We start from the raw sequence: 25,020 nt of genomic DNA on the forward strand, positions 1-25,020 counted from the left end.
TACTTCAAACTAAACAGGGCTGAGGGTGTGGAGGGGAAGGAAAGCAGAGATTCACACACATCAAAAGACAGAAATAAACAAACCTATCCATTCTCAGTTACACAGACAGGGCTGTGGAGATCTGAGTTGGAGCAGAATAAAAATGGACTTTTGCATCGCCTGGTCCCTGTTTGGTAAAAACCTCCTTGGTTTTATGTATTTCCTCTTTTCAGTTTTTTAATGGTGTTATGAATTTCCTCTTTTCATTTCTTCTCCTGTCCACTAACTGGGCTCAACTACTGAATACCCCCTGTGTGCCATGATTTTTCTGGGCTTCCATGCTAATTATATGCTGTTCCGCTTGCCTGAAAGCTGTTCCTCTCACTCAGCCCTTTCAGCCTGCAAATTTTTCTCATCTATCAAGAGCTAGTGTAAACCTGACCTCTTCTATGGAGCCTTGCCTGAGTCACTCCATTTTAGTTCCAATCAGTTACAGTGCTGTGAGCTTTGTGAGAGGAGGGACAGAGTTTATATCATTTGAAAATAATTAAAATTGTTAATATATGTAAAACACTTAGAACAGTGGTGACTGAAATGTAAGCAAATGTGTTTATTATTATTATTATTAGCATCATTATTATGATCAATGTTTGTATTTAGAAGCCCTAGCGTAACATCTGGCACATGAAAGTGGAAACTAAGCAAATGTTTCTTTGTTTGAATTCTTGGAACATTTCAGACAAACTGAGTTTTATTGATGAGAAGGTTGATGGGTGTTCTTGGCAGTGGTCATTATTCCAAGGTGAAAGCGAGGATGACTGCTTTAGCTATTGCAACTGAGAACACAGAATATCTTTTAAGAAGTAGAAGCTCTAACAGGTGAATAGGAGGATAGGAGGATATTCCAGATGATATGAAACTACTGAAAACAGATTTGCTGCTGGTTTTCAGAAAGTGTACTAGCCCTCAGGAAGATGGGCTTGTTTGGAGAGATACCTAATGTAACACAAGTAACTTCATTTGCTTCAGCATTATCTGGAATAGATGGTTAATTAGTCTCAGACAGCTGTTTCCTTGCTCAGCCGCCTTTGCTGTCTGTATGTGTGATGTGCACGTGTGTGCTGTCATCTGGGTGAGCCCATCTGGGCACAGTGATGGGTCATTAAGCTGTCTTCCCATATGGTGCATGGATAGTGTCTGAAGCACAGTTTCAGGAGATAGGTAACACTTCCACTCAGAGAGGCAATACATGACCCCTAGGGTTGTTACTAGATCTGTAGCTCTTTTGCTCTTCAAACACTACATGCATTTTGACATCTCGCCATCTTTGTTCATTGTTCCATTCAGTGTTATGTCCTTCACCCCATTCTTCACTGCTTACATAAATCCACTCAAGCCCAGTTCCTCTAGAGATTTCCCCATTGCTCCAACTCATAGACATCTCTTCCATCTCCATCATAATCACTTGCTTTTTCTTTCTTTCTCTCTCCCTTTCTCTCTTTCTTTCTTTTATTTCTCTTTTTTCTTTTTCTTTCTCTCTCTTTCTCTCTCTCTCCCTCCCTCCGTCCCTCCCTCACCATGTCTCTGTCTACTTTTTCTGAAACAGGGTCTCACTCAGTTTCCCAGGCTAGAATGCAGTGGTGTGATCATAGTTCACTGAAGCCTTGAACTCTTGAGCTCAATCAATCCTTACGCCTCAGCCTCTCAAACAGTTGGGACTATAGGCCACCACGCCCAGCTAATCTTCCTTCCTTTCTTTCCTTTCTTCCCTTTCTTTCCCTTCTTTCCCTTCTCTTCCTTCCTTCCTTCCTTCCTTTTCTCCCCTTCTCTCTCTCTCTTTTCTTTCTTTCCTTCTCTCTCTTTCTCCCTTTCTTTCTCCCTTTTTCTCTCTCTTTCCCTCTCTCTCTCTTTTTCTCTCTTTCTTTTTCTCTTTCTTTCTCTCTTTTGAGATAGGAGTCTCACTGTGTTGCTCAGACTGGTCTTCAACTCCTGGTCTCAGGCAATGCTCCCGATTCAGCTTTCCAAAGTGCTGGGATTACAGGTGTGAGCCACTGTGCCCAGCCAGTCATAGATTTCTAACACTAATTTCTCCAATAGTTACATTTTATGTTGTGAAAACACATTGTTGGCTTTTATTAACATTTGAATGTGATTTGCTATTTGCTGTCAAGTATGCTAGTCTGAGCTCCCTGAGTAGATTGTTGGATCTTTAAGCAGATGCTGTACTATGCCTCTTTGTAGTTTCTACCACATTTAGCACAGTTAGATGAGTATATAGGTGCTCAACAGGTGTTCCCTTAGGAATGAATGGATAACCCTCCTGGGAATCGATTCAAAAGGATTTTCCTGAGAACTCCTTCAAGACTTATCTGCTTTCTACTTTAGACTGTCAACACATGTTAAAGGATAAAAGATGCAGATTTGAAACACATAGATTTACATTTTAAAATGCTGTGGCATATTTGTTAATATACTTCACAGTCTGAATGCAAGTTTAGGTTAGTTACCCTCAAGGAAAAAGCTACTAGACTCTTGAGGATTCAAATAGTCTCATAAAAATCATCACAATGTTATCATTGATAGTTAAGGGAACATTTTGTAATAAGCGGGCGTCTTTGAGTATGTTTCCTAGGGAAAGTGCTAAGTGCAATCTAGTGCATGGAAATCCCACAGTACTCTGCCAACAATCTGCACTTCTTTATGGCCACTTCACCTGAATGGCTCAGTTCTTTGAGTGTCCATGTAGTCAACTAATCAGTCTGTGGTGAGTAAGAGTGAATTAAGGTGACTGACTTTCCAACATCCTTTAAAGTTATTTGATTTAAGGTCACTGAGCTAGGTGGTTTATGGATATTTCAGTATTCCTGGAATAATTCATGTAAGCTTTTTCCTTGTATCCAATCTATTATGAGGGTAAGAGCAATGAAGCCCTGTGCTGATTTCCCTGTTTCACTGGCTAATCAGTAATTCTAATATTGTTTGCCAGGTAAGTGGAACAGGCACTCTTGTCACCATCATGATTCATTGCCTACCGAAAGCACAGAGCTGGCCTTAATCTAATTCTTAATAAAACCTTGCGAACTAGGTATACTGTTTCAATTTGCACATGGAAAACAGATGTTCACGAAGGCTGAGGGACTGGCCCACGATCTCACACCAAGTAGGTAAAGAAGCTGGACCATGGAAGCAATTCTGTGCCTTAAAGTGCAATTGTCTTTCTAATTCCTCTGGAGCATGATTGTCTTTTCCATGCTGAATCTAATGATTACAAATCTCAAATGAGCCCTAAACATGGCCCTGTAATCCTACTCCATTCTCCTAGGAAATTCTCCTTCCCACTCTCTGAAACAACTTTTTAATATCTTCTCTATCCTCATTCTTCCACATCCTTACAGCATTATTCACTAGAAAATAGAAACCATCAGAAGAAACATATCTACATATTCTCAATGCCTCATATACCAGTCATGATGGTACCCACTCTCTCTGTCTTCCTTACTGTTGTCACAGGAATGTCCCCATTAACAACCAACTCTCCAGAGCCTCTTGGCTCTGGATCCCAACCTCTCTCATCTTTATTCTTTTGATCCTTCTTTCTTTTCCAATATCAATACCTCTTTTTCTACCTGATCATTCCTTTCAGTAGCCAAACATGACTCCAGTCTCTCCTGTTTTAAAAAATTCCTCCCTTTGCCCCCCAAGTCACCCTTTAGCTATTAGTGTATTTGTGTACTACCATTATCAGAAAAACTTCTTTTGACAGTTATCTACTACATCTTCTATCCAACGCAATATGGCTTCCATGGCTCTTATTTCACAGATTGTGCTCTTGTTAAGTTCTCCAGGGACCTCTGTGTTGCCAAATCCAGTGGTTACTTTTCTAGTCTCATTTCTTTTTTTTTCACCTTTTTTTTTCACCTTCAACTTTTATTTTAATTTCCAGGGTATATGTATAGGATGTGCAGGTTTATTACATAGGTAAATGTATGTCTTGGTGGTTTGCTGCACAGATCAACCAATCACCCAGGTATTAAGCCCAGCATCCCTTAGCTATTCTTCCGGATGCTCTCCCTCCCCCAACCCCCACCCCTGATAGGCCCCAGTGTGTGTTGTTCCCCACAGTGTCCATATGTTCTCATCATTCAGCTCTCATTTATAAGTGAGAATGGGCAGTGTTTGGTTTTCTGTTCCTGCGTTAGTTTGCTGAGGATAATAGCTTCCAGCTGAATCCATGTCCCTGTGGAGGACATGTTATTATACCTTTTTATGGCTGTGTAGTATTCTATGGTGTATATGTACCACCTTTTCTTTTTCCAGTCTATCATTGATAGGCATTTGGGTTGAATCTCATTTGATCTCTCATCAGCATTCTACCCAACTGATAACTTTCCCATGGAGCAAGCTTTTGGGGGAAAGATTATTCCACTTCTAAACACTTTGAATTTGAGGGGTCAGTAGAATATATAGGAGGTAGAAAACTTTGCTTTTGTTGAGTTTCGGTGAAGTAACCTAAGATGAAAGTGCAGAGTGAGAAGAGAAGAGACTCAAGGACTAAGCCTGAGGGTACAGGCAGAAGCAGGGAGGGCTACAAAGAAGACTGAGAAGGTAGGAGGAGATAACAGAGACAAGGTTAGAAGTCAAGGACAAGAAGAGTTGTCATAAAAAAAAAAAGAGTGGTCAGAATCAAAGGCCAGAGAAAGATCAGGTAAATAGGAACTAGTAAGAGTATATTCTCTTTGGCAATTAAGAGTTTATTGGTTGCCATTTATAAATAATTTAAAGATGATGACAGAGGCTGATGGTATTAAGGCCTGACTGCATTTTTCTGAAGAGCAAGCCAGCAAGTGTAGGCATTCTTTTGGGAGGTTTGGTTATGAAGAGAAGAAGAGTAAGTGGATAGTGTCTAGAGCAGAATAAGAATTGAGGAAGGTTTTGAAAAAAACATCAGGTTATATCTGAGTTTGCTCAGAGAGGGTACAGAAGAAGGCTTCCCTAATATCACAGCATTATGCAACAACTAAAAATAGAATCTATTTCTTCTGCCTCCAGGATAATTGAGATAATACACGTGTAAGAGTTAAAAAAAACTATAAAGTACAATAAGAATTTGATTTAGTGTTCTTCTTTCCACTATATTTTAATTCATTACCAGGAATTCGGTGGATTGCATTTTTAACTATATAACACACCCTTTACCCCACTCACTGCAACAAGAACCTCACTGCTATTTATTCAGCAGTTCTTAAATGATTGATTTGTTATGGATGATCTTTTGCTTGCTTCCTTTTGAAAGAGTGAGGGATTTCTGGAGTAAATGTTTGCCAGCCTGAATATTCCTGTTTACTTGTCCTAGGCTAACAGATAACTGGATGGGCCATATTGTTATACAGGCCTGATGAATGCCAAATGTTCAGCTCTATCTCTACAGGATTACACCTTTCTGAAAAAAGAATGTATAATATAACTTCTGTCAAATAAACTTGTGATGTATTTGTTTCTAGGCCTCAAATTTCAAGATCTCCCTCAAAACTTGGGAAGGACAAGCCTAATTCTCTTTGCCAGGCATCAGACCAGACATCAGCTTATAAACTCAAGATGTTCCATAATTTTTCAATATGAATTCTAATTATCTTTGCTCCTTCTAAAAGAAGGTAAAAGTATAACAATGTGGAATCTAATTCTGTGGACTCAAGGGGCAGAAATCAGTGACCTGATATTCAGAGGCCTATATTAATTATCCATTTTATTTTTCTCACCTCTGTAATTTGTAAGTAGAGTTGCAAGGGTTCTTGTTCTTCAATACTATTTTAGATCATACACTCTCAAATGAATGGATAGTTCTCAATGCCTATGATGTGCTTGATTCACACAGACTAGCCTAGGTTGTCTGAAATGAAGTCAGGGAGATGCATGCAATGACCTGTAAGGTATTGTTTCTGTGTCTTTGTAGCCTGAGTTCTCTTGTGGATAAAAATCTATAGCCTTTTATTATGACAGCTCATTACACCATAGAAAAAATTAAACTGAAAGACAGATCATATCTTCCATGAACACTGCTACTGTTTGATGTAGTGTCTCCTGCATGAATGAAATGACTGCCACTCAGAAGGTCTCATGGTCTGAGAACAAACGTGACCTGGAAATTCATCTGTATTTTTATAACCCTGTGTATGGTGAGAAGGTTTCCTTAGTCTAGACTGCATGAAGCCATTTTTTTCTTCTCTCTCACTTCTCTTGTTGCTATTCCTCTAAATCATCATCCACCTAAGATGAAGGAATGCTTATGCTATTTTTGTTTGTCCAGGGCTCAGATCTTTCTCAGCTCACTCAGATATGTTGCCCCAGTATCTTTTATTGAAAACTTTTCCCTATGGACTCAAATTGACCTGGGTTTAAATCTTGAGTGCTTTGGACCATATACTTAGTCTTTCTATAACTAAGTTTTGCCCTTGTAAAACTGGAATAATACTACATACTGTGTAACATTTGAGAGGGGGTAAAGATAATGTATGTGATAATCATATAACAAGTTCTTGATAAACAATAGTTGCATTATTAAATTGGCTATATATTTTTTCTTTCTATAAAGCATTGCTTGCCTAATCATCGATTTCCTTGGAGTGCTTCTATCAAGTAGTTATCAAGGGTAAGGATGGAAACCAAATAAATATTTCTTGTAAGTGTGATTTATTTAGGTACCAGAAGAGGCTGCAAAATGAAATGGAAAGAGTGTAGGGCTAGAAAGGTAACAAGTTCCTGGTTCTGGTGTTGCCAGTTCTCATATTAAATAGCAGTGTTATCTGTATATGATTACCCATCTATGACAAACTCTAAGTTATTAGAAAGATCGCATTCATCATTGATGAAAGACATCCTTCAGGCATCTGGAAGCTCATGTAAACCTCATGTAGATTGAGTTTAATTCAATTAAATAGCTATTTATTGAATGATCATTATGGACTGTGCTTAGCAATGTGAGGGATAATAAACAAAGGTTACACATATACACACATTTATTGAGAACTGTTATGAGTTGAATTGTGTCACCCCAAATTTATATGTTGGAGTTCTAACCCCTAGTAGATATGTGGATGTAGATACACATCCTAGTAGGTATAGTAGGATGTGGCCTTATTTGGAGATAGGGTCTTTACAGACGTAATCAAGTTAAAATGAGGTAATTAGGGTGGGCCCTAATAAAATATGACTGGTGCATATTCGACATGCACAGAAGAAGAGAATTTGAAACACAAGGAAAAGGTGACCAAGGAGATAGGTCCAGAACGGCTCCTTCCCTTATAGCCCTCAGAGGAACCAACCCTGCTGGCACTTTGGTCTCAGGCTTCTGGCCTCCAGAACTGTGAGACAATAAATTTCTCTTGTTTCAGCCACCTAGTTTGTGGTTCTTTGTTATGGCAGACATAGCAAACTGACATGAAGACCTACTGTGTGCTAGTAACTGGGAAACAACACTGAACAGGGCACTGTTCTTTGTTTCAGGGGAAGGAGTTTGGAAAAGAAGCAGATGCTTCAGTTCCATGTAATAAGCCTGCTCCAAGAGAAGTATGCACAGGGTGTCATGGGAGGACAGTGAAGGACAGTTGAGCATTACCAAAGGTTTGCTTAAGGCTCCTCAGCAGGGACTCCTAAGCCAGACTTTTGAAGTAAGAGTGCAAGAATGAGTGCAAGAAGCAAGTGTTCTGGGCAGAAAACAGTGTTTATATGAGGCAGTATATGCAAAGACGTGGATGTCTGAGTAGGTGTAGCACTGTTGTAGAACTGTAAGTAATCCAACATGGCCAGAGCTTAAGAGCAGTGAAAGATAAGGCTGGAGAGGTGAGCAAGTTCCAGGTCAGTAGCGGAAGGCTCCCTGGAGCAAGGGGAGCGCCTAGGACCTTGAGGTAGGTCTTCCGTGATTGGTAATTGGGAGGACATAGGCTATGTTAGGTAGGAGGGAAATTGTAAACAAAAGTGAAGGCATATATTTATTTGGCAGTGAGCATTCTTGTCTGGTTAAAATAGACATCCTCTTGAGAAGCAGAGCAAGCAAGTGAGAAGATAATAAGTAAGATAAAGTCCCTCAAAGGACCAGAAGTATGACAAACTTGGAGTGCTTTGAGGGCAGGGCTAGTATCTTGTTTAGTGCCTGCAGTATAACAGTGGCTCAAGAAACAATTGCTGAATAAGTGAAGGGAGAAATGGTGAAGTTCTGTCCTTTTACTGAATTGAGCCAGGGACTTTTAGGTTACAGAGGTTTAGTTTTGAAATCTAGGCTCTGCTGGCAATTTTTTCTAACCTTGTTGAGTTTCATCCTCTTTATTTCTAATTGTAAGTATACTAATACTGATGGTATTGGTGAGAATTATATGGGATAATTTATATGAAACTACATAGAACTTAAAAATTCCATTTGATCAATATTTATTAAGAAGCTACTATATGCCAAGCTCTGTGGTAGGCTTTAGGAATAGAAAGATAAACAAGACCCAATCTCTGCCTTTAAGGAATTTACTTTCTGTTGGGGGGACAGGAAAGCAGACATCTGAACAGATAAAAGAACTGTGATGCGATATAATAAGGACTAGCATAGAGCTAAGAACAGAGCACCGTGGGTGCACAGAGAAGGGACAGTTACGCCAGCCAGACGGCAGGATAGTGTTGGGGAATACTTCCTGGAGGAAGTGATGCTTAAGCTGATTCATGAACAATGATACACAATTAGGTGAAGAAGGAAGAAAAAGGAATTCCAAACATAGGGAACAACAGGCTTCCTTTGCAGCTGTGTTTTTCTAGTTCCTGTGCCTGTGCAATTCCCTTGCTGAAAATATACCCCAGTCGGCTTGGTGAAAGCAAAAACACCCTCCCTAGCTCTCGTCAGACTCCTGAAGGCTGGATTGTGCTCTGAACAGCCTCAGCTATTGGCTGGGTTCTCTTTAAACTAAACAGGCCTTCAGAAACCCTTCATGTAGCCACCTGCCTGATCTCCTCACTCTCTTTCTCCTGCCTTCTTTCTTTTCCTTCTATCCTCCCTCGGTATCTGCTTTCTTCTTCCTCTCATTAAACATTTCCTGTGTCTATGTGTGTAAACTATGGGCTGTGCCTGGAGATACAGGGGATAAAAGCATATATCTAACTCATAAGGAACTCAAAATTGAGAGTAGGGTCAGCAAGTTATGACCCATTGACCAGATCTGCCTGTTTTTGTAAATAAAGTTTTATTGGAACATGCCCACGCCCATTCATCTATGTACTTGGCTATGGCTGCTTTCATGCTACAATAGCTGAGTTGTGTAGTTGCAATAGAGACCATGTGGCTTGCAAAGCCTAAAATATTTACCATCTGGCCCTTTACAGAAAAAGTTTACTGGCCCCTGTTCTAGTGTTTATATATGGCAGAAGTGGTGGGGATAGATGGACAAGTAAAGAGGTAATGTACCCCTGTAAGATAAGTTTTTCAAAAGGGTATGATAGAAGGAGAGTTCCTAACCCATACTTGGAGGTTGAGAAAAGAACTGAGAGCTAAAAAAAGTGACAAGTACGCTTAGAGCTAAAGGATAAAACGGAGTTAAGAGGGAAAGGAAGATCATTCTTGGCAGAGACAGTAGCATGTGCAAAGCCAGGCAATGAAAGAAAAATATGCAGTTCTCTATTGCAAAAGAGGAAGCGGTGAAAGATAAGGCTGGAAATAAGGTTGGGCCAGGTCATTAAGGATCCTAAATATGAAAGTCATATTAAGGATTTTAGCAATGCCCTATAATCTCTCCCATAGGTAACTGAGAACCTTTGAAGGATTTTAAGCAGAGTAGTGCTAAAGCAAGTGGTGCTCTAGAAAGATCACTCTGGCTGTAGGATAGTTAACATTTACTGGACATTTATTCTATGCCAGGTCTGTGCTAAATGCTCTTTGCATCTGGAAATGTCTATTGAGTAGCTGGACAGCGCTGGGAACCAGGTAGAAAGAGGTGAAACATGGGGAACAGATATGGATCTATGAGAACCAGGGATCTCCCTGAGGAATGGAAAGACGTAGAGCACCACCCTTGTTTGGAGGCATGAGGAGAAGTAGAACAACAGAGGTGATTGCAAAGGGGAGTCTAATGTCATGGAACACAAACAGAGAGTAAATAAGAAGGAGTGGATAGTGAAAATCAGATATTGTAAAGAGAGCTAAGAGAAGAAAAGTGGAAAAACAAGCAGGGGGCAGGGAACTGGTAAGAAGCAGATCAGAGCTGACTTAAAAGAGAGCAATTTCAGCAGAAAAGTTGAGAAACAAGCTGGATTATAGGGTTAAGAAGTGGTTGTAAGTGAGAAAATGGAGGTCACTGCCACTGAACACTTGTTTGAGAGATGTATCTTTTTAAAGAAGAATAGAAATATGACTGTGGCTGGATTTCTTAAAATTAGGCTGTAATTCAGCAGCTTTGGTAACTTTTCTGATTCATGAGGAAAATTTCTCATCTCAAATATCTGGTCATTTGAAGTAATACTGGAGATCAAATTATGCAAATATGCTGCATGACTAAATTAAAGGCCTATTCATGTGAGCATTAGTTAGTAATGGGAGTTATATACTGCATTATTAGAAAATGGGGCAGCATATTTTAGTGCTTAAAAATTTAATCAGAGTAACTTCCAGAAGGAGGAAAAGGCTCATTTTTAACACAAGATTTGTATCATGGCTAATTTTTTTTCTTTTTCAGAAATCCATTCTTCCAAGATGGTCATCCCTGCACATGCCCTCATTTCTGACTTTCTGCTGCACAAGCAATCAGTATTCGTGCAAGGCTAATGGGATATACAAGAACAATTAGTAGCTCTGCCAGCACCAATATTGTACTTGTCTCTTTAAAGAGCTCAAAATATTAAATAACAATTGAAAAGAACATTTCTTCTAGACCCCTCATTAGATTGATTTTACAGATGAGTAAACTGAATCATAGAGAAACAAGATAGTGGAAATGAGAAGTCTTACTTTGGTTCTATCTCATACCACTATAGGCTGTGCCTATTATATTTGTAATTAAGCTGTTGTCCAGATAAAGAATAACTCCCTCTTGGCTTTGACTTTTAGATACCAACAGATTTTTAAATTCTGGCAGTTGAAAAGGTTATGTTTTTTTTTTTTTCCTTTCAAAAGTGGGTTTGTAACTATTGGCCTAAATTATTTTAGAAAACTATAGCTGTACTTTCAACATAAGGCCACCCACTCAACTCTGAGCCTAGACTCTTTGAGAAATAAGAAGGTATAGGAAATTTGGCAGGTATTTTTCTCTTGTATCTTTAAATCTCAGTAAGTGCACAACATTTTCCTAACCAATATTGGAACAAGAAATTATCACGGGGGTGGGGGGTGGGGTGGTGACTAGTCTCACCCTTTAAGGACAATTAATTTTTCTACTTCACAAGTTTAACTTCTTATTTGGATCACAATATGCTAATAAGATACTTAAAAGGTCACTTTTTCAGGCCAACTGCAAATGATGTTTTCATTATAGAAAAGTTATGTAAAAGTGGAAAAGAGATGTAAGTACATTAACGTGTAAAATGCACCACAGCAATGGGAAAAAATGTTTTAATTAAATACGTATGAGCTCTATCGTGCACAAATGTTTTGTTCAAATGGATGACTCCAAGAGCTCTGTGGTTCCACTTCAGTGTCTAATAGGCACTACTCACTTTAACCTTCAGCAAGTCCTTTATGAATACTATCCACCCAAGTGTACAAAAATGCCAATTCATGTAGGGCCATCAGTATTATTGTTATTTCTTATTCTGTAAAGGCTGCATTTTGAACATTTTAATAAGGGTCAAAGCATTCCAAGTCAATCTAGTTGGCAATTGTTGGAAACACAGGAGGTGCTTTAGAAAATGAGTTGGTAATAATTTCATTCTTCCCCATTTTGATTAGAGTTTACAAATATAACTGTCAGCTAGTTATCATGGTGGGGTTATGGATCAGCCCTCCTCCAAGTAATATAAACTTCTTAATACAGTCTTCAGACTATGAATCTACCATAACACTGCCAGTGTTTTGATATCATCAGTATATTCATCTTCCTTTATTTCAAGCTATGTTAGATTTTACCTCTTCTATTATCTACTGTAATTTTTTGCTGACAAACCAACTGTTAGTAAATACATATGTTGAGTGATGGTGATTATGTGAAGAATGAGCGGCAAGATCCCTTTGGTGTAGTGTGTGTGCACCCATGTGTGCATGAAGAAATGTGTGTATGTGTGATATGCATGTAAATAATATAGGTCTAAGGGAAATACTGTACTCTCCTTGAGGGTAAGGATCATGTCTTATTCACTGTTACATCCCTAGTGCTTAACACTGTCTCTGGCACATAAATGATGTCTGAGGAGTGTTTTTTGCATGAATGAGTGAAGGGTACTAATGGTCCATGTTCCCACTGGCAAAATAAGGCTTCCAGTTTAAAAATGAGACTGGAGGTCCACCTACAACAATCTGTTGTGTTTTCGGTTTTTACAGGCTGATTTCTATGCACACGGCATTATGCCGGGACTTGTGAGGAAAGCAAGGAAACTGAATACACAGAACTTGGACTTGAGAAGCTTCCAGTCTAATTGGGGAGACAAGATACATACAAGTGAAAACTTAACTCCTAATTCTAGAGAGAGAATAATGGCATGCCAAATGTATTTTTTTTCATGTCAAATGTAACCACTGTGTGAGTTCAGAAGAAAAGAGGCTGTTCTGTACTGCAACCATTAAAGAAAGCTACCTAAACCAGGCAGGAATTGAGTTATACCTTTGAGGATAAAAGACATCAGGGAAGGAAATGAAATGTCTGTCCAGGAGGAGTGGGTAGAGAATACAGATGAACAAAGTTATTAAGATAAGAATAGATTCTTTGGGGCTTAAAATTTAGGAAGCAGTCATTAGACTTTGAAAAATAAATATGATGGTAGAGACAAATATAACAAGGAAATAAATAAGCATGCACGTTTTGTATAGTAATCACTTCATACCTAAACTCCTTGGTGAAAAAAAATGTTGAAACTTAGACACATTCTCCATGTTGCAAACTCAGGGGAAGTGAGTGAAATGTCAGAGGGCATGGCTGCATTCCCAGAGGTTAGTGAGTATCAGGTAGGCTTTGCCAAGCATGAGGGAGGTGGTGATATTTGACTTCTGAGGGGATGAACAGGTAAGGTGGGATCTGGGCAGATTTTCAGACAAAAAATTCTGTTGTGAAGTGGCTTTTGGATTTAACATAGATGTAACTCTCCTAAAGTCTTAGGTGACCCAATGTACTTTTGAAACTATTCATTGATTGTACAAATTTCTATTTATTTTACATTTTTAAGGACACAGAAAGATCTAAACTGTGTGCATAACTATTCTACAAACCAAAATGAAAACCAAAATGAAATACATAAAGGAAAAGTTTGAAATTTTGTCTTTAAGATACAAGGAAAAAAAATCACATATCAGTAAAATCAAGGATAAATATCAGCCTGAAAGAGGAGCAATAATCAACAAACATTTAAGAACAATTGGGGGCCAGGTGTGGTGGCTCACGCCTGTAATCCCAGCACTTTGGGAGGCCGAGGCAGGCGGATCATTTGAGATCAGGAGTTCTAGACCAGCCTGGTCGACATGGTGAAACCCTGTCTCTACTAAAATTATAAAAATTAGCTTGGTTTGGTGGTGCACACCTGTAATCTCAGCTACATGGGAGGCTGAGGCAGGAGAATTGCTTGAATTGGAAAGATGGAGGCTGCAGGGAGCTGAGATCACACCACTGCACTCCAGTCTGGGTAACAAAGTGAGACTCCCTCTAAAAAAAAAAAAAAAAACAAATACCAAAAAACAAAAAACAACTGGGGTCTTTCTTTTCTAACCATATCTAGACATTGGTGAAAATAGTCCTTATTAAAGATAATCATAGCCATGGAGATAAATCATCCATGTATTGCATTAATGTGTGAGAGGATGTATTTAGACAGATTTAGCAAATAATTTTTAAAGCTTTCAATAAATACTTTAAGTTACTTATATGGACATTTTAAATTCGCATTCATTAATGGATTCTTGATTGAATAAAAAATTAACTTCTGAAAATATTTCCTAAATAAAGTACATCTATGCATGGATGCACTATGATGTTTCAACCAACATTAATTATATCCTTTTGATTTCTACTGTCTTGTTCAAAAACGCTAATAAGACCTGCACTACATCATAGTTAATAGGAGTGTGGTGCTTGTTGCTTAGGCAACCGGAGGAATAAATGCAGGTCAGAATGTGCTTCAAGAAAAACAAAAGCTAGAATATGATACTGAGTGGAAACTAAGTAAGTCTAACAGATTTTTCACCACATTAAAGAAATACGTTTCTTACAGCAAGCCAATCATATTCATGTATTTAACTAAGTTTGCAATTACATAAATTAGATTATGTAGATCAATAAATAATTTTTATAAAGGTAGAAATTAATCGCTTATGATACTAGTAGCAAATAAATGGTGTATAACAGCATGTAAAGCACTAATTGATTATACCACTTCATGATTTGCTTCATTTTCATAATTAATTAACTCCTCTAAATGGCAATTCAAAGTTTTTTAAAAGATAATTCTGTCTCATGAAGAAAGTATTTGATTGGTCCATCTAAATTAATAATATTTTCTTATTTTCTAGAAAATTATACCAAATACTTTGAATTAAACAAGTAAAGAATATAATCTATGATTAGCCCTTGGTTACATCACATATACCCAGGATTTTGCCTTCCATATAAATTTTGAAGTGCTTATACATGATTCATTCATGAATAATTTTTACAATCTCTCTTTGAATGCTTATTTGAAACCTGTTTGATTAACCTTTAAGTTCGAGGCTTTCAAAAAGGTATTATATTTGCTCATAAGTGTTTAACATTAGGAGGAAAAATAAGCTGAATTAAAGTCTTTCAGCGTGGTCAAATGATCCAGGAAATCCAAAGACCTAACTTCTCATGGGACCAGAATAAATTTGGACAAGGATTTGAAGGGTGGGAATGAGAAACTCTTATTTCAAGTAGACGTAGGGAGAAATAATTAAGATATTGAAATGTACAGTAAACATAAATAATAATAAAAAGACTTCAATTCTCTTTGATAGTTCCTCTAATTCTTAATGCCATCTGTTTAGTGTCCTAAGTCTGTCCTAAATCTGCTCAGTGTTCTAAGACTTTCATAGCAATTGAAGAACTTTCACTTTTTTCCATTTCAATACCCAAATATCTTGTCTATATAACCAGTGATAGTACTTGATAAACACAAGAAAAATAACAGTAGCTGCATATCTCAGTATAAAAAAAACCAACAAATCACTCATAAAGCATTCTGTGCATGTAGTTACTTAGAGCTCATATATCTTACTATATTTATGTCTTTTATTTTTAAAAACTCTTGGGCATACATACTTTTGGAGAAGAAGCAGAAGTCGAATAATGTTAATAATCTTCAAATCTATAATACTCAAGTCAACCTCAGAGAAAAGTAATCTAAGACAGAAATTAAAAAATCTAACCAGCTTTCACTATTGTGTTATCATTTCTGGTACTAGTAAGCTGCAGGTGTCAGCCCTATTATTTTATTTAGGCAGGGCTATTACTTATTTCCACAAGTCATTTGTGTTCTACATGCCCGTGTTATGTAGGTCTCTCTAAATTTAGGGAGTGATATGTGTGATGGGTACTTAAAATAAAGGAAAGGTAATAGAGCTGTGACGTAGCTTAACAAGGGGAACTGATGAGCACCAGGGGAGGTATGGGAATGATTAGAAAGCTGAATTGTTGGTTTGCACAGTTCCCCATCCTCCTTCCTCACCTATACGCAAAACGGTGGAAACTTAGCACATGCCAGGTTTCAACTGCATGTAGAGCAGAATTCAGAAGTACATGACTATACTTAGTCCACCAACCTCTCTTTCTAAATATTGACAGCTAAATAACCAAAGTGTTTATTTTCCGCCTAAAGTAATAAACAACACTTCATCGTTCTTCAATCAGCATGTGGAAGTAAACGCTCTCCACAAATGACCATCTGAAGCAATTTGCTAATGAACTGAAGGTTGTCCACATGATTTAAACTGCTTATTGAACAATTATCAGGAAAAGAAATGATCTTCACACCATAAACACAGCAAATTGTCTCATTAACCACTAAATGCTGATGCTCAAGTGAAATAATATAATAATCAAGAATTAGCTGAAGAGTGATATAATCCAAGTATTCTAAGATTACAAATTTATAAAAAAATCATACAAAGAATGACAGGGAGAATATCAGTATTAATCTTCTTTCACTGCCTATAAATAGCACTCTCACCAGTTCATTCATATAACATATATGTAAATAGATACATACAGATCTCATTTTTTAGCAAGAGTCTATATGTACACAGTAAGTTCAGTCCTGAGGGCATCCAATTTTCCAATGCAGTTACATACACAAATCTGACCGATTTTGGTGCAAATCAGGCTGCCTCTGAGCCATGTAAGACACATAAGAAGCAAAGACAGACAAAAGGCAGCTCCGTGGACACAGAGAGCGTCTTACCATAAACTGCACATTGTCAAATCCATTAGCCATCAGGTGGTTCTCGTACTGAGGTAGCCCAATGCTTTCCAACCATTGTCCCACTGTTTGGACAGGGCATCTGGGTCCTGTAAGAGGATGAAGAGGGAAGCGTTTAAGCAGGGAGTAGCCGTCCACGGGGTAATAGCGGTAGTCCTGGGCTGAGAGGTGGCATTGCCACATCATGCCCCTGGGAAAGTTGCTATCAAAGGAGCCCGCCAGCTTGACAGATTAATGTTCTCAGCAAGACAGCAAAGTCAGAAGTAAAACATAGTTTGTCAGGCAGGCTGTGGAGTATGACTTGATCCTAGCTCCACATTTCTTACATATTAATCTTTACTACCGACCAGTACGTCATACAGCCCCCAAAACCAGGCAGCAGAAGAAGGCATATCAAGCTGTCAGCTTGGGCTGGTCTGCGTTCTATGTGATTGTTGGAGTACTCCACAATGAGCAATGCACGGCCGGCAGCCAGAATTCTTTTTTATCAAGTACTCCTACACTCATCAGTATGCAGCTCCATGCTCCTTGCTCCCCCTCGCTCGCTCCCCTTCATTACCCAGCCCAGGCTACACCTCGCATTTTCAATAATAGCCATCAGATAAGGCAGATTTTTTTTGTCTGCAAGCTGTAAGCCTGCTGCTGCTGCTTCCTCCTACACACCCATCCAAGCGTCAATCTTGAATGATGAGAGCAGTCAAAACAAATGCAGAAAATAGCAAGATTCAAAAGCAAACCAAAGTGCTTAAATCTGAATTGAATCTTCATACTGGTTATACGTTACAGAGCTATTTGTTGTGGAATTTTACGTTTCAAAAGACACCAGGAAACGCGAAGCTTGAACTATAGCTTATAACAGAGCTCACGACAGGTTCCCTTTTTCCTTTTCCTTTCTTTCCTGTCTTTTCTTCTTCTTTTTTAAATGCAGCACAGATAAATGTTTCTGATCTGAAGCTTTGCAGTGTTTGGAGAATAATTATTCTGTTTCTTTACCATGCTATAGCAAAATAAGCCTATCCGAGATATATATATTTTTTTTCTTTTTTGAAATACTGCAAAATACAGAAACTGCATCGCAATCTTGAAGTCAAGATAATTTATTTCTTGTTTGCATGGTTTCTTCCAAACAAAAGTATTATTAGGCACAAGAAATCCTTTTTCCCCTTTGATATTTATAACCCAATCTACCAGGGTTACCATTCTAAATTAGCTATAAAGGAAACATTAACAGGGTATAATTGTTTTTTAATAAAGATGAGCCTTAACCCAAAATAATTCAAGAATAACAGATGTAAATGTGTGAGTTTTACTGAATGGCAGATATACTTGGTAATTTATTTAACAATTGGGAGAAACCAGGGATTAAGAATAGAACCCACAGGACTAGATCATCAGAAGAAATAGACTCTTAAGATTGGGAGAGAAGTTGCAGAAAGGTTAGTCTAACCCTTTTCCTAACGGAGGCATCCCTAGCTAAAATGTTCCTAGAAGAATATCTTCCAACTTCTACTTGAATACTGCCTGTAACAGAGCTCTTACTACTTCTCACGAAGCCTCAATTTATTAGAAAGATATTTCACTTCCTACCTTGCTTCTACTCACTGCTCCAGCTCTGCCTTTGGAGAAGCACAGATTGAGAACGGTGCCTCTTCCACATAAAGAGCTTTAAAATTTAAAGACAACTCTCTCATCCCCCGAGAGCAGCCGCCTGGCACATAGCAAGTGCCTAATACAAATTTATTGAATAAATGAAACATCACTTTTCTTTTTTCCTCAAACCTCATCTTTCTCTGTTTCCTTTCTCTTTTTAAAGGCATTGTCAACTTTCCTAGCACACAGACATTAAACCTTAAAACATCTTCTACTTCTCTTTCACTACTGAAATCAGTCCCCAGGTTCTATCACCCCCTTCCCAGTGTGATCCATTCCCTTGATTCTATTTCCTGTTTTACGTTTACAGAGCTGCCGCCTACATTGATTTTGTCCTCATAGTTCAGGCACACCTAGCCTAGCGGAACAACGACTTCTATATTGGTCTTTCTACCTCTGATATTGAAAAAAATTAATTTTATGCATGGTATCAGAATAATCCCTTCAAGACACAGTTTTGATTACTACTCCCTGTTTCAAAACCCTTCTGTGGTTTTCTGTTGTCTTCAAAATCAACTCCCAGCTCCTCTGATGACATTTTGGGGTCTTCATGATCGACTGCAGTTCATCTAACTTTATTTCCCCTTTTCCACTGCTCTAGCCAGTCAGGATTACTTGCCAGTCTCTAAAGCCACCCCATAATGCACTTTGGTTGGCTTTATTATGTCCCCACATTTCTGTCCATTTGTTGGCTTTGAATCAGATGCTATTTCCATTATGAAACCTGTTCTAATCTTCTATCAGGAATAAATCTCTTTCTTCTCTGTCTTAAATGGCATTTTTAGGTCCTCTATTGTAACAGGTATTTTCTGCCTTCAATTTTAGTTGTTTGTGTCTGACTTACTTCTTGAAAGCAGGCAATATGCTTTGCTAATATTGCACATAGTAAAGATTCAGTACATACCTGCTAAACAAAATAATGTAATTTCACAATCCAAAGTACAAAAAATTCTTCTATTTTCAAATTTAAAAACAGTTTTAACTTTATCCCAAGTCTCTACATTATTTATTTAGAAGAAGATAACTTGTTTTTTAAACAGATTTTTTTCAGGTCTTTTAGCTCATCATCCTCATCCTCTTTTTGAATAAGCAGCCCTGGGTGGACTGCATCGTACTTGATTATGTTTTGTTGCTGATTGGTCCTGGATTTTTTAATAAGATCAAAGAGTTTGTAGTAGTCTATGAATCAATCTTAATAGATTCTAGCTGCTCAACATTACCTGTAGGAGAAGCTAAAAACAAGATGCTATTTGTCCCTGGCCAGCTCTAAAGCTGTTACAAGGGGGAAAAAAAGGAAAGTCTCAATTATAGCTTCTCCTAGGATCACAGCCACAGTGCTCCTCCTGGTCATTTTAAATTATAAATAGTTAAGTATACTACATAGAAATTGAGTAAACATGACGATAACATTTTGGCTTGGCAAGGCACATGCTGATTGGCCAGCTCTTCAAATCTGTTTCATCTCTTAAAATGCAAACCAGGGGCCAAGTACCTGGCAGAGCACCATACACGTCCTACTTATTAAATAAACTTTATTAAATAAGTGCCTGAGTAACTAAACGAATAAATGGTATTGGAAATGGCTTTCTTGAGATTCTCACTTCTTAATATAGAGAGAGGTAATGAGGGAGAGGAGAGAAAGAATGTGTGTGTGCACAGACATAGAGAGTGGACTAATAGACACTGCAGACTCAGAAAGGGGGAGAGTGGGAGAAGGGTGAGGGATGTGAGATTACATAATGGGTACAGTGTACACTATTTTGGTGGTGGGTACACTAAAAGCCCAGACCTCACCACTATGGACATATCCATGTAACAAATCTGTACTTGTACCCCTTAGATCAATAAAAATAAATAAAATTATATATTACAAAAGAGAGTATATTTGTGGTGGGGGTTATTTCAAGGTTCAGACTGCTATATAAGAACACAAATCAGAGAAAATGGTGGTTATGAACTGCTTTACAAAGTTTATATAGACTGCCTGAATTTTATTCTTTTAGCTATTCAATCCTTCAATTTTTATTCAATAATTTTTACATGTTGACAAAATGTTATAATACATGGAGGATGAGCTGGGAGAGGATGGGGTAGACGGAGGTATAAAACAGAAGGAAGAAGGGGAAAAAAAAAGACCCTGAGTCATGTTGTTTGTTTGTGGTTTTGTTAAAGTATTTTTCTCATGAGTCAAACCTCTAAAAGAATCTTGGTTCAGGTCTGAAGATCACTCTGTAATAGTGTTTAAATATATTACTCGCTTTACCTAAAATACTTTTATGGAGTCTTAAAATTCTTAAAGCATAACAACACACTAATTAGGCAGGAACCTTTATTCAACTAGAATGTCTTTAATTCCAAAAGTGAGACAAGAGGAAGGAAAGAAGAAACTGACCATTATTCCAGGCTACCATGTCCTAGGCAGTGTGGTGTGAATTATTATCCCCATTTACCATAAGGAAACTGAAGCTCAGAGTATGTGGTGAAAACAGGAATTTTCTTTGTCACAGTCTTTTAAAAAATAATAATTCTAGGGGTTTTACTCCCATAATGGCAGTGTGAGGAGCTCCACAGGTCCAAGCCCCAGTCAAAAACTTAACTGCTGAAAATTATAAACAAACAATAAAAAAAAGCCTACACAAACAAAAACCGAAAACAATGCCAACAAAAACCAACCATCAAAATCTTTGCAAAATGTCCTAAGAGCATATAATGTAAAAATGTTTATTCCAAAAACAGACACTAAAACTTGGTAAGAACAGAGATTCTGAGATTCTGTAGCACTTGAGCCATGACTTCCTCTGGCCCCTCCTTCCCCTGCAACTCATCTCCATAGATGCTCCACTTTGGTTGAAAGTGTCCAAGAGAAAGGGCTTCCCTTCTCCTCAAATCCCAACCAAGAGGCACGGGATCTCATCAAAAGGGGCAGGCCAGCATTTCCAATTTCCTCTAAATCTAAGTTGTAGAGGTTCAATTCCTGGTAAGTTTGCCTGAGAGGTCAGGGGCTCCCTTCTTCTACCCAGACCCCATTCATAGAGTGGAAAGTTCATCCCAGCTGGGTCAGGCCAAAAATATTGGGATCTTGACTGCCCTCGACTGCTTACATATAGGATAGAGGTTCCATGCCCAGAAAGGTAAACTAAGAAGACCAGAGGCTATCATTCCTGCCCCTTGTGTGGAAGATCAGCTCAAAGATTTTGCTTAAAGGGACAGTCAGTTTATAAGAACAGAAAGCTCTAAAGCTTTCCCCCAAGAGGTTGACTTATTTGTTTGTTTTTAGTTTTTATTTTGTGTTTAGGAGTACATGTTCAGGTTTGCCACCTGGGTATATTATGCGATGTTAAGGTTTGGGGCATGAATGATCCTGTCACCCAGATACTGAGCGTAGTAGCTAATAGTTTTTCTTACCTTGTCCCCCTCCATCCTTCCCTACTCCAGTAGTCCTCAGTTTCTATTGATGTCTTCTTCATGTCCATGAATACCCAATATTTAGCTCCCACTTACAAGTGAGAACATACAGCATTTGGTTTTCTGTTCTTGCATTTATTTCCTTAGAATAATGGTCTCCAGCTGCATCTATGTTGCTGAAAAGGATATAATTTTTTTTTTCTTTTTTAATGGACGCATAGTATTCAATGGAATATATGTACCATGTTTTCTTTATCCAGTCCACCATTGATGAGTACCCTGGTTGATGCCATGTCTTTGTTATTGTGAATAGTACTGCGATGAACATATTAGCATAGATATCTTTTTGGCAGAATGATTTATTTTCTTTTGGATATAGACCCAGTAATGGGACTGCTGGGTCAAATGGTAGTTTGTTTTAAGTTCTTTGAGAAATCTCCAAACTGCTTTCCACAGAGGCTGAACTAATCGACATTCCCACCAACAGTGCATAAGCATCCCTTTTTTCTGCAGCCTCGCCAGCAGCTATTATGTCTCTTAGTAATAGCCATTCTGACTGGTGAGAAATGGTATCTTATTGTGTCTTTGATTTGCACTTCTCTGATGATCAGTGACACTGAGCATTGTTTCATATGTTTTTTGGCCACTTGTATGTCTTCTTTTGAGAAGTGTCTGTTCATGTCTTTTGCCCATTTTTATTGTGGTTATTTATTTTTATTTGTTAAATTAAGTTCCTTATAGATTCTGGATATTAGATATTTGTTGGAAGCATAGTTTGTAAATATTTTCTCCCATTCTGTACATTCTGTAGGCTGTCTTTTTATTCTGTTGATAGTTTCTTTTGCTGTACAGAAGCTCTTTAATGTAGTTAGGTCCCACTTATCAATTTTTGTTTTTGTTGCAATTGCTTTTGAGGATTTAGTCATAAATTCTTCCCCAAGCCCAATGTCCAGAATGGTGTTTTCTTCTAAGATTCTTTTTTTTTTTTTTTTTGAGATGGAGTCTTGCTCTGTCACCCAGACTGGAGTGCAGTGGTGCTGTCTCGGCTCACTACAATCTCCGTCTCCTGGGTTCATGACATTCTCCTGTCTCAGCCTCCTGAGTAGATGGGACTATAGGCACTCACCACCATGCCAGTCTTTTTTTTTTTTGTATTTTAGTAGAGATGGGGTTTCACCATGTTAGCCAGGATGGTCTCGATCTCCTGACCTCATGATTTGCCCACCTCGGGCTCCCAAACTGCTGGGATTACAGGCATAAGCCACCATGCCAGGCCTCTTCTAGGATTCTTATAGTTTGAGGTCTTATATTTAAATGTTGAATCCATCTTGAGGTAGTCTTGTATATGGTGAAAGGTAGGGGTCCAGTTTCATTCTTCTGCATATCGCTAGACAGCTATCCCAGCACAATTTGTTGCATAAGGAGTCCTTTCCTCATTGCTTATTTTTGTTGATTTGTCAAATACCAGGTAGCTGTAGGTATGTGGCTTTACATCTGGGTTCTCTATTCTCTTCCATTGGTCTATGTGTCTGTGTTTGTACCAGTATCATGATATTTTGTTTATTGTAGCCTTATAGTATAGTTTAAAGTCAGGCAATGCAATGCCTCTGGCTTTGTTCTTTTTGTTTAGGACTGCTTTGGCTATTCGGCCTCTTTTTGATTCAACATGAATTTTAGAAAAGTTTTTTCTAGTTCTGTGAAAACTGATGTCGGTAGTTTGATAGGAATAGCATTGAAGCTGTAGATTGCTTTGGCAAGTATGGTCATTTTAACCATATTGATTCTTTCAATCCATGAGCACAGAATGTTTTTCCATTTGTTTATGAAACTGAGTTTATTTGACACAGAGTGTGAGGAAGTTTAAACCTAAAGGTGTTATCAAAATCAATGGAGATTACACAGTGGCTCATTCCTGTAATCCCAGCAATTTGGGAGGCCGAGGCGAGAGGATCGCTTGAATTTGAGACCAGCTTGGGCAACATAGCAAGCCCTCCATCTCTACAAACAATTAAAAAGTAGCCAGAGATGATGGCATGTGCCTATCATCCCAGCTACTCAGGAGGTTGAGATGGGAGGACCCCAAGGCTGCAATGAGCTATGATTGCACCACTGCACTCCATCCTGGTTAACACAGCAAGACCCTGTTTGTAAAAAAACAAAACAAACCAAAACAAAAAAATCCCCCCCCGCCCCCAAAACCCAATGGAGATATTTTGGTGACAAACACTCAAAAAGTGACTAATAGCTACAGTAGAGAAATAAGCTAAATGGTAGGTTAGCTAATTTTAGAGAAACAGAGAAAGACAGTTAAGAAGAGCCCTGTTGAGGTCAAAAGAAACTTCAAATACCAGCTTCAAAAATTCCTCCTTCCCAAATTTAATTGGAGCAGACACTGGAGCAATTTATAGCTGATGGATTGTCAAAAACAATAGAGCAATCAGCAGGCAATTATTGGAGTCTAATATCTGGATGTGATATCAAATGAGACAGACAACAGAAAGATTAGGAAAAGAGACAAAGAGAGCCCTGGTATAACCACTGCCATCCCAAAACTGTGCAGATGGCCAAGGCTACACCCTTGAGAAGATAAATACAATGTGATGCATCCGTACAATTGAATATTACTTGACAATAAAAATAAATGAAGTGCTGATATATGCTGCAAATTTCACAACCTTAAAAACATCATGCCAAGTGAAAAAAAAAGCTAGTTATAAAAGACCATATATTGTATAATTCTGTTTAAATAAAAGGTCAAGAACAGACAAATCTATAGAGACAGAACGTAGATTAGGGGTTTCCTAGGGCTGGAGAAGGGAACTATGGAAAGTGACTATTAATGGATTTAGGGTTTCTTTTTAGAGTGATGAAAATGTTTTAAAATTGTGATGACGGTTGCACAGCTCTGTGAATATACTAAAAACAACTGAATTGTACCTTTTAAATCAGTTATTTATATATATGTATTTTATATAGTGTATCAGTAGATTTAAAATTATTGAATGATATATAAAATAACAATAAAAACAAATCTTAAAATTTCTTTAAATTTACAAGCACAAAATGCACATACATAATTGTATATAAACATACATTGGGATTGTTCCATGCATACTGGTAGTTTTAGTGCTCTGGGTTTTTTTTCTTTTCTAGTTTTCTTGGTTACTCCTTCTTCCATTCCTGTCCTACAATCTGCATCATCCATCCCCCCTGCAAGGTTATTCATGTTAACAAACTGGTATATGTATTTACATATATTTACCTATTTTCAAATAACACACACACAAAGGCAGATATGTTCCGATATATACGTATGTGGGAGAGTATTTTTGGTATGGTTTCATCAAAATGAAATAATATCACTCACTTTTCTGAACCTTAGTTTGCTCATTT

The 25,020-nt window shown here is 38.0% G+C and overlaps 1 protein-coding gene across 1 annotated transcript in view; it reads right to left on the reverse strand.

Moving 5' to 3' along the window:
• The window catches only part of ANKS1B (ankyrin repeat and sterile alpha motif domain containing 1B), a 1,249,898-nt gene that overhangs the window by 397,480 nt on the left and 827,398 nt on the right, over positions 1–25,020 (reverse strand). The window contains exon 14 of the mRNA XM_031650180.1: positions 16,555–16,661. Coding sequence (XP_031506040.1) covers positions 16,555–16,661 — 107 coding nt within the window. The remainder of the gene's footprint in view (positions 1–16,554; positions 16,662–25,020) is intronic.

The sequence above is a fragment of the Papio anubis genome, chromosome 9 (genome assembly GCF_008728515.1).
Source record: "Papio anubis isolate 15944 chromosome 9, Panubis1.0, whole genome shotgun sequence".
Taxonomy (NCBI): domain Eukaryota; kingdom Metazoa; phylum Chordata; class Mammalia; order Primates; family Cercopithecidae; genus Papio; species Papio anubis.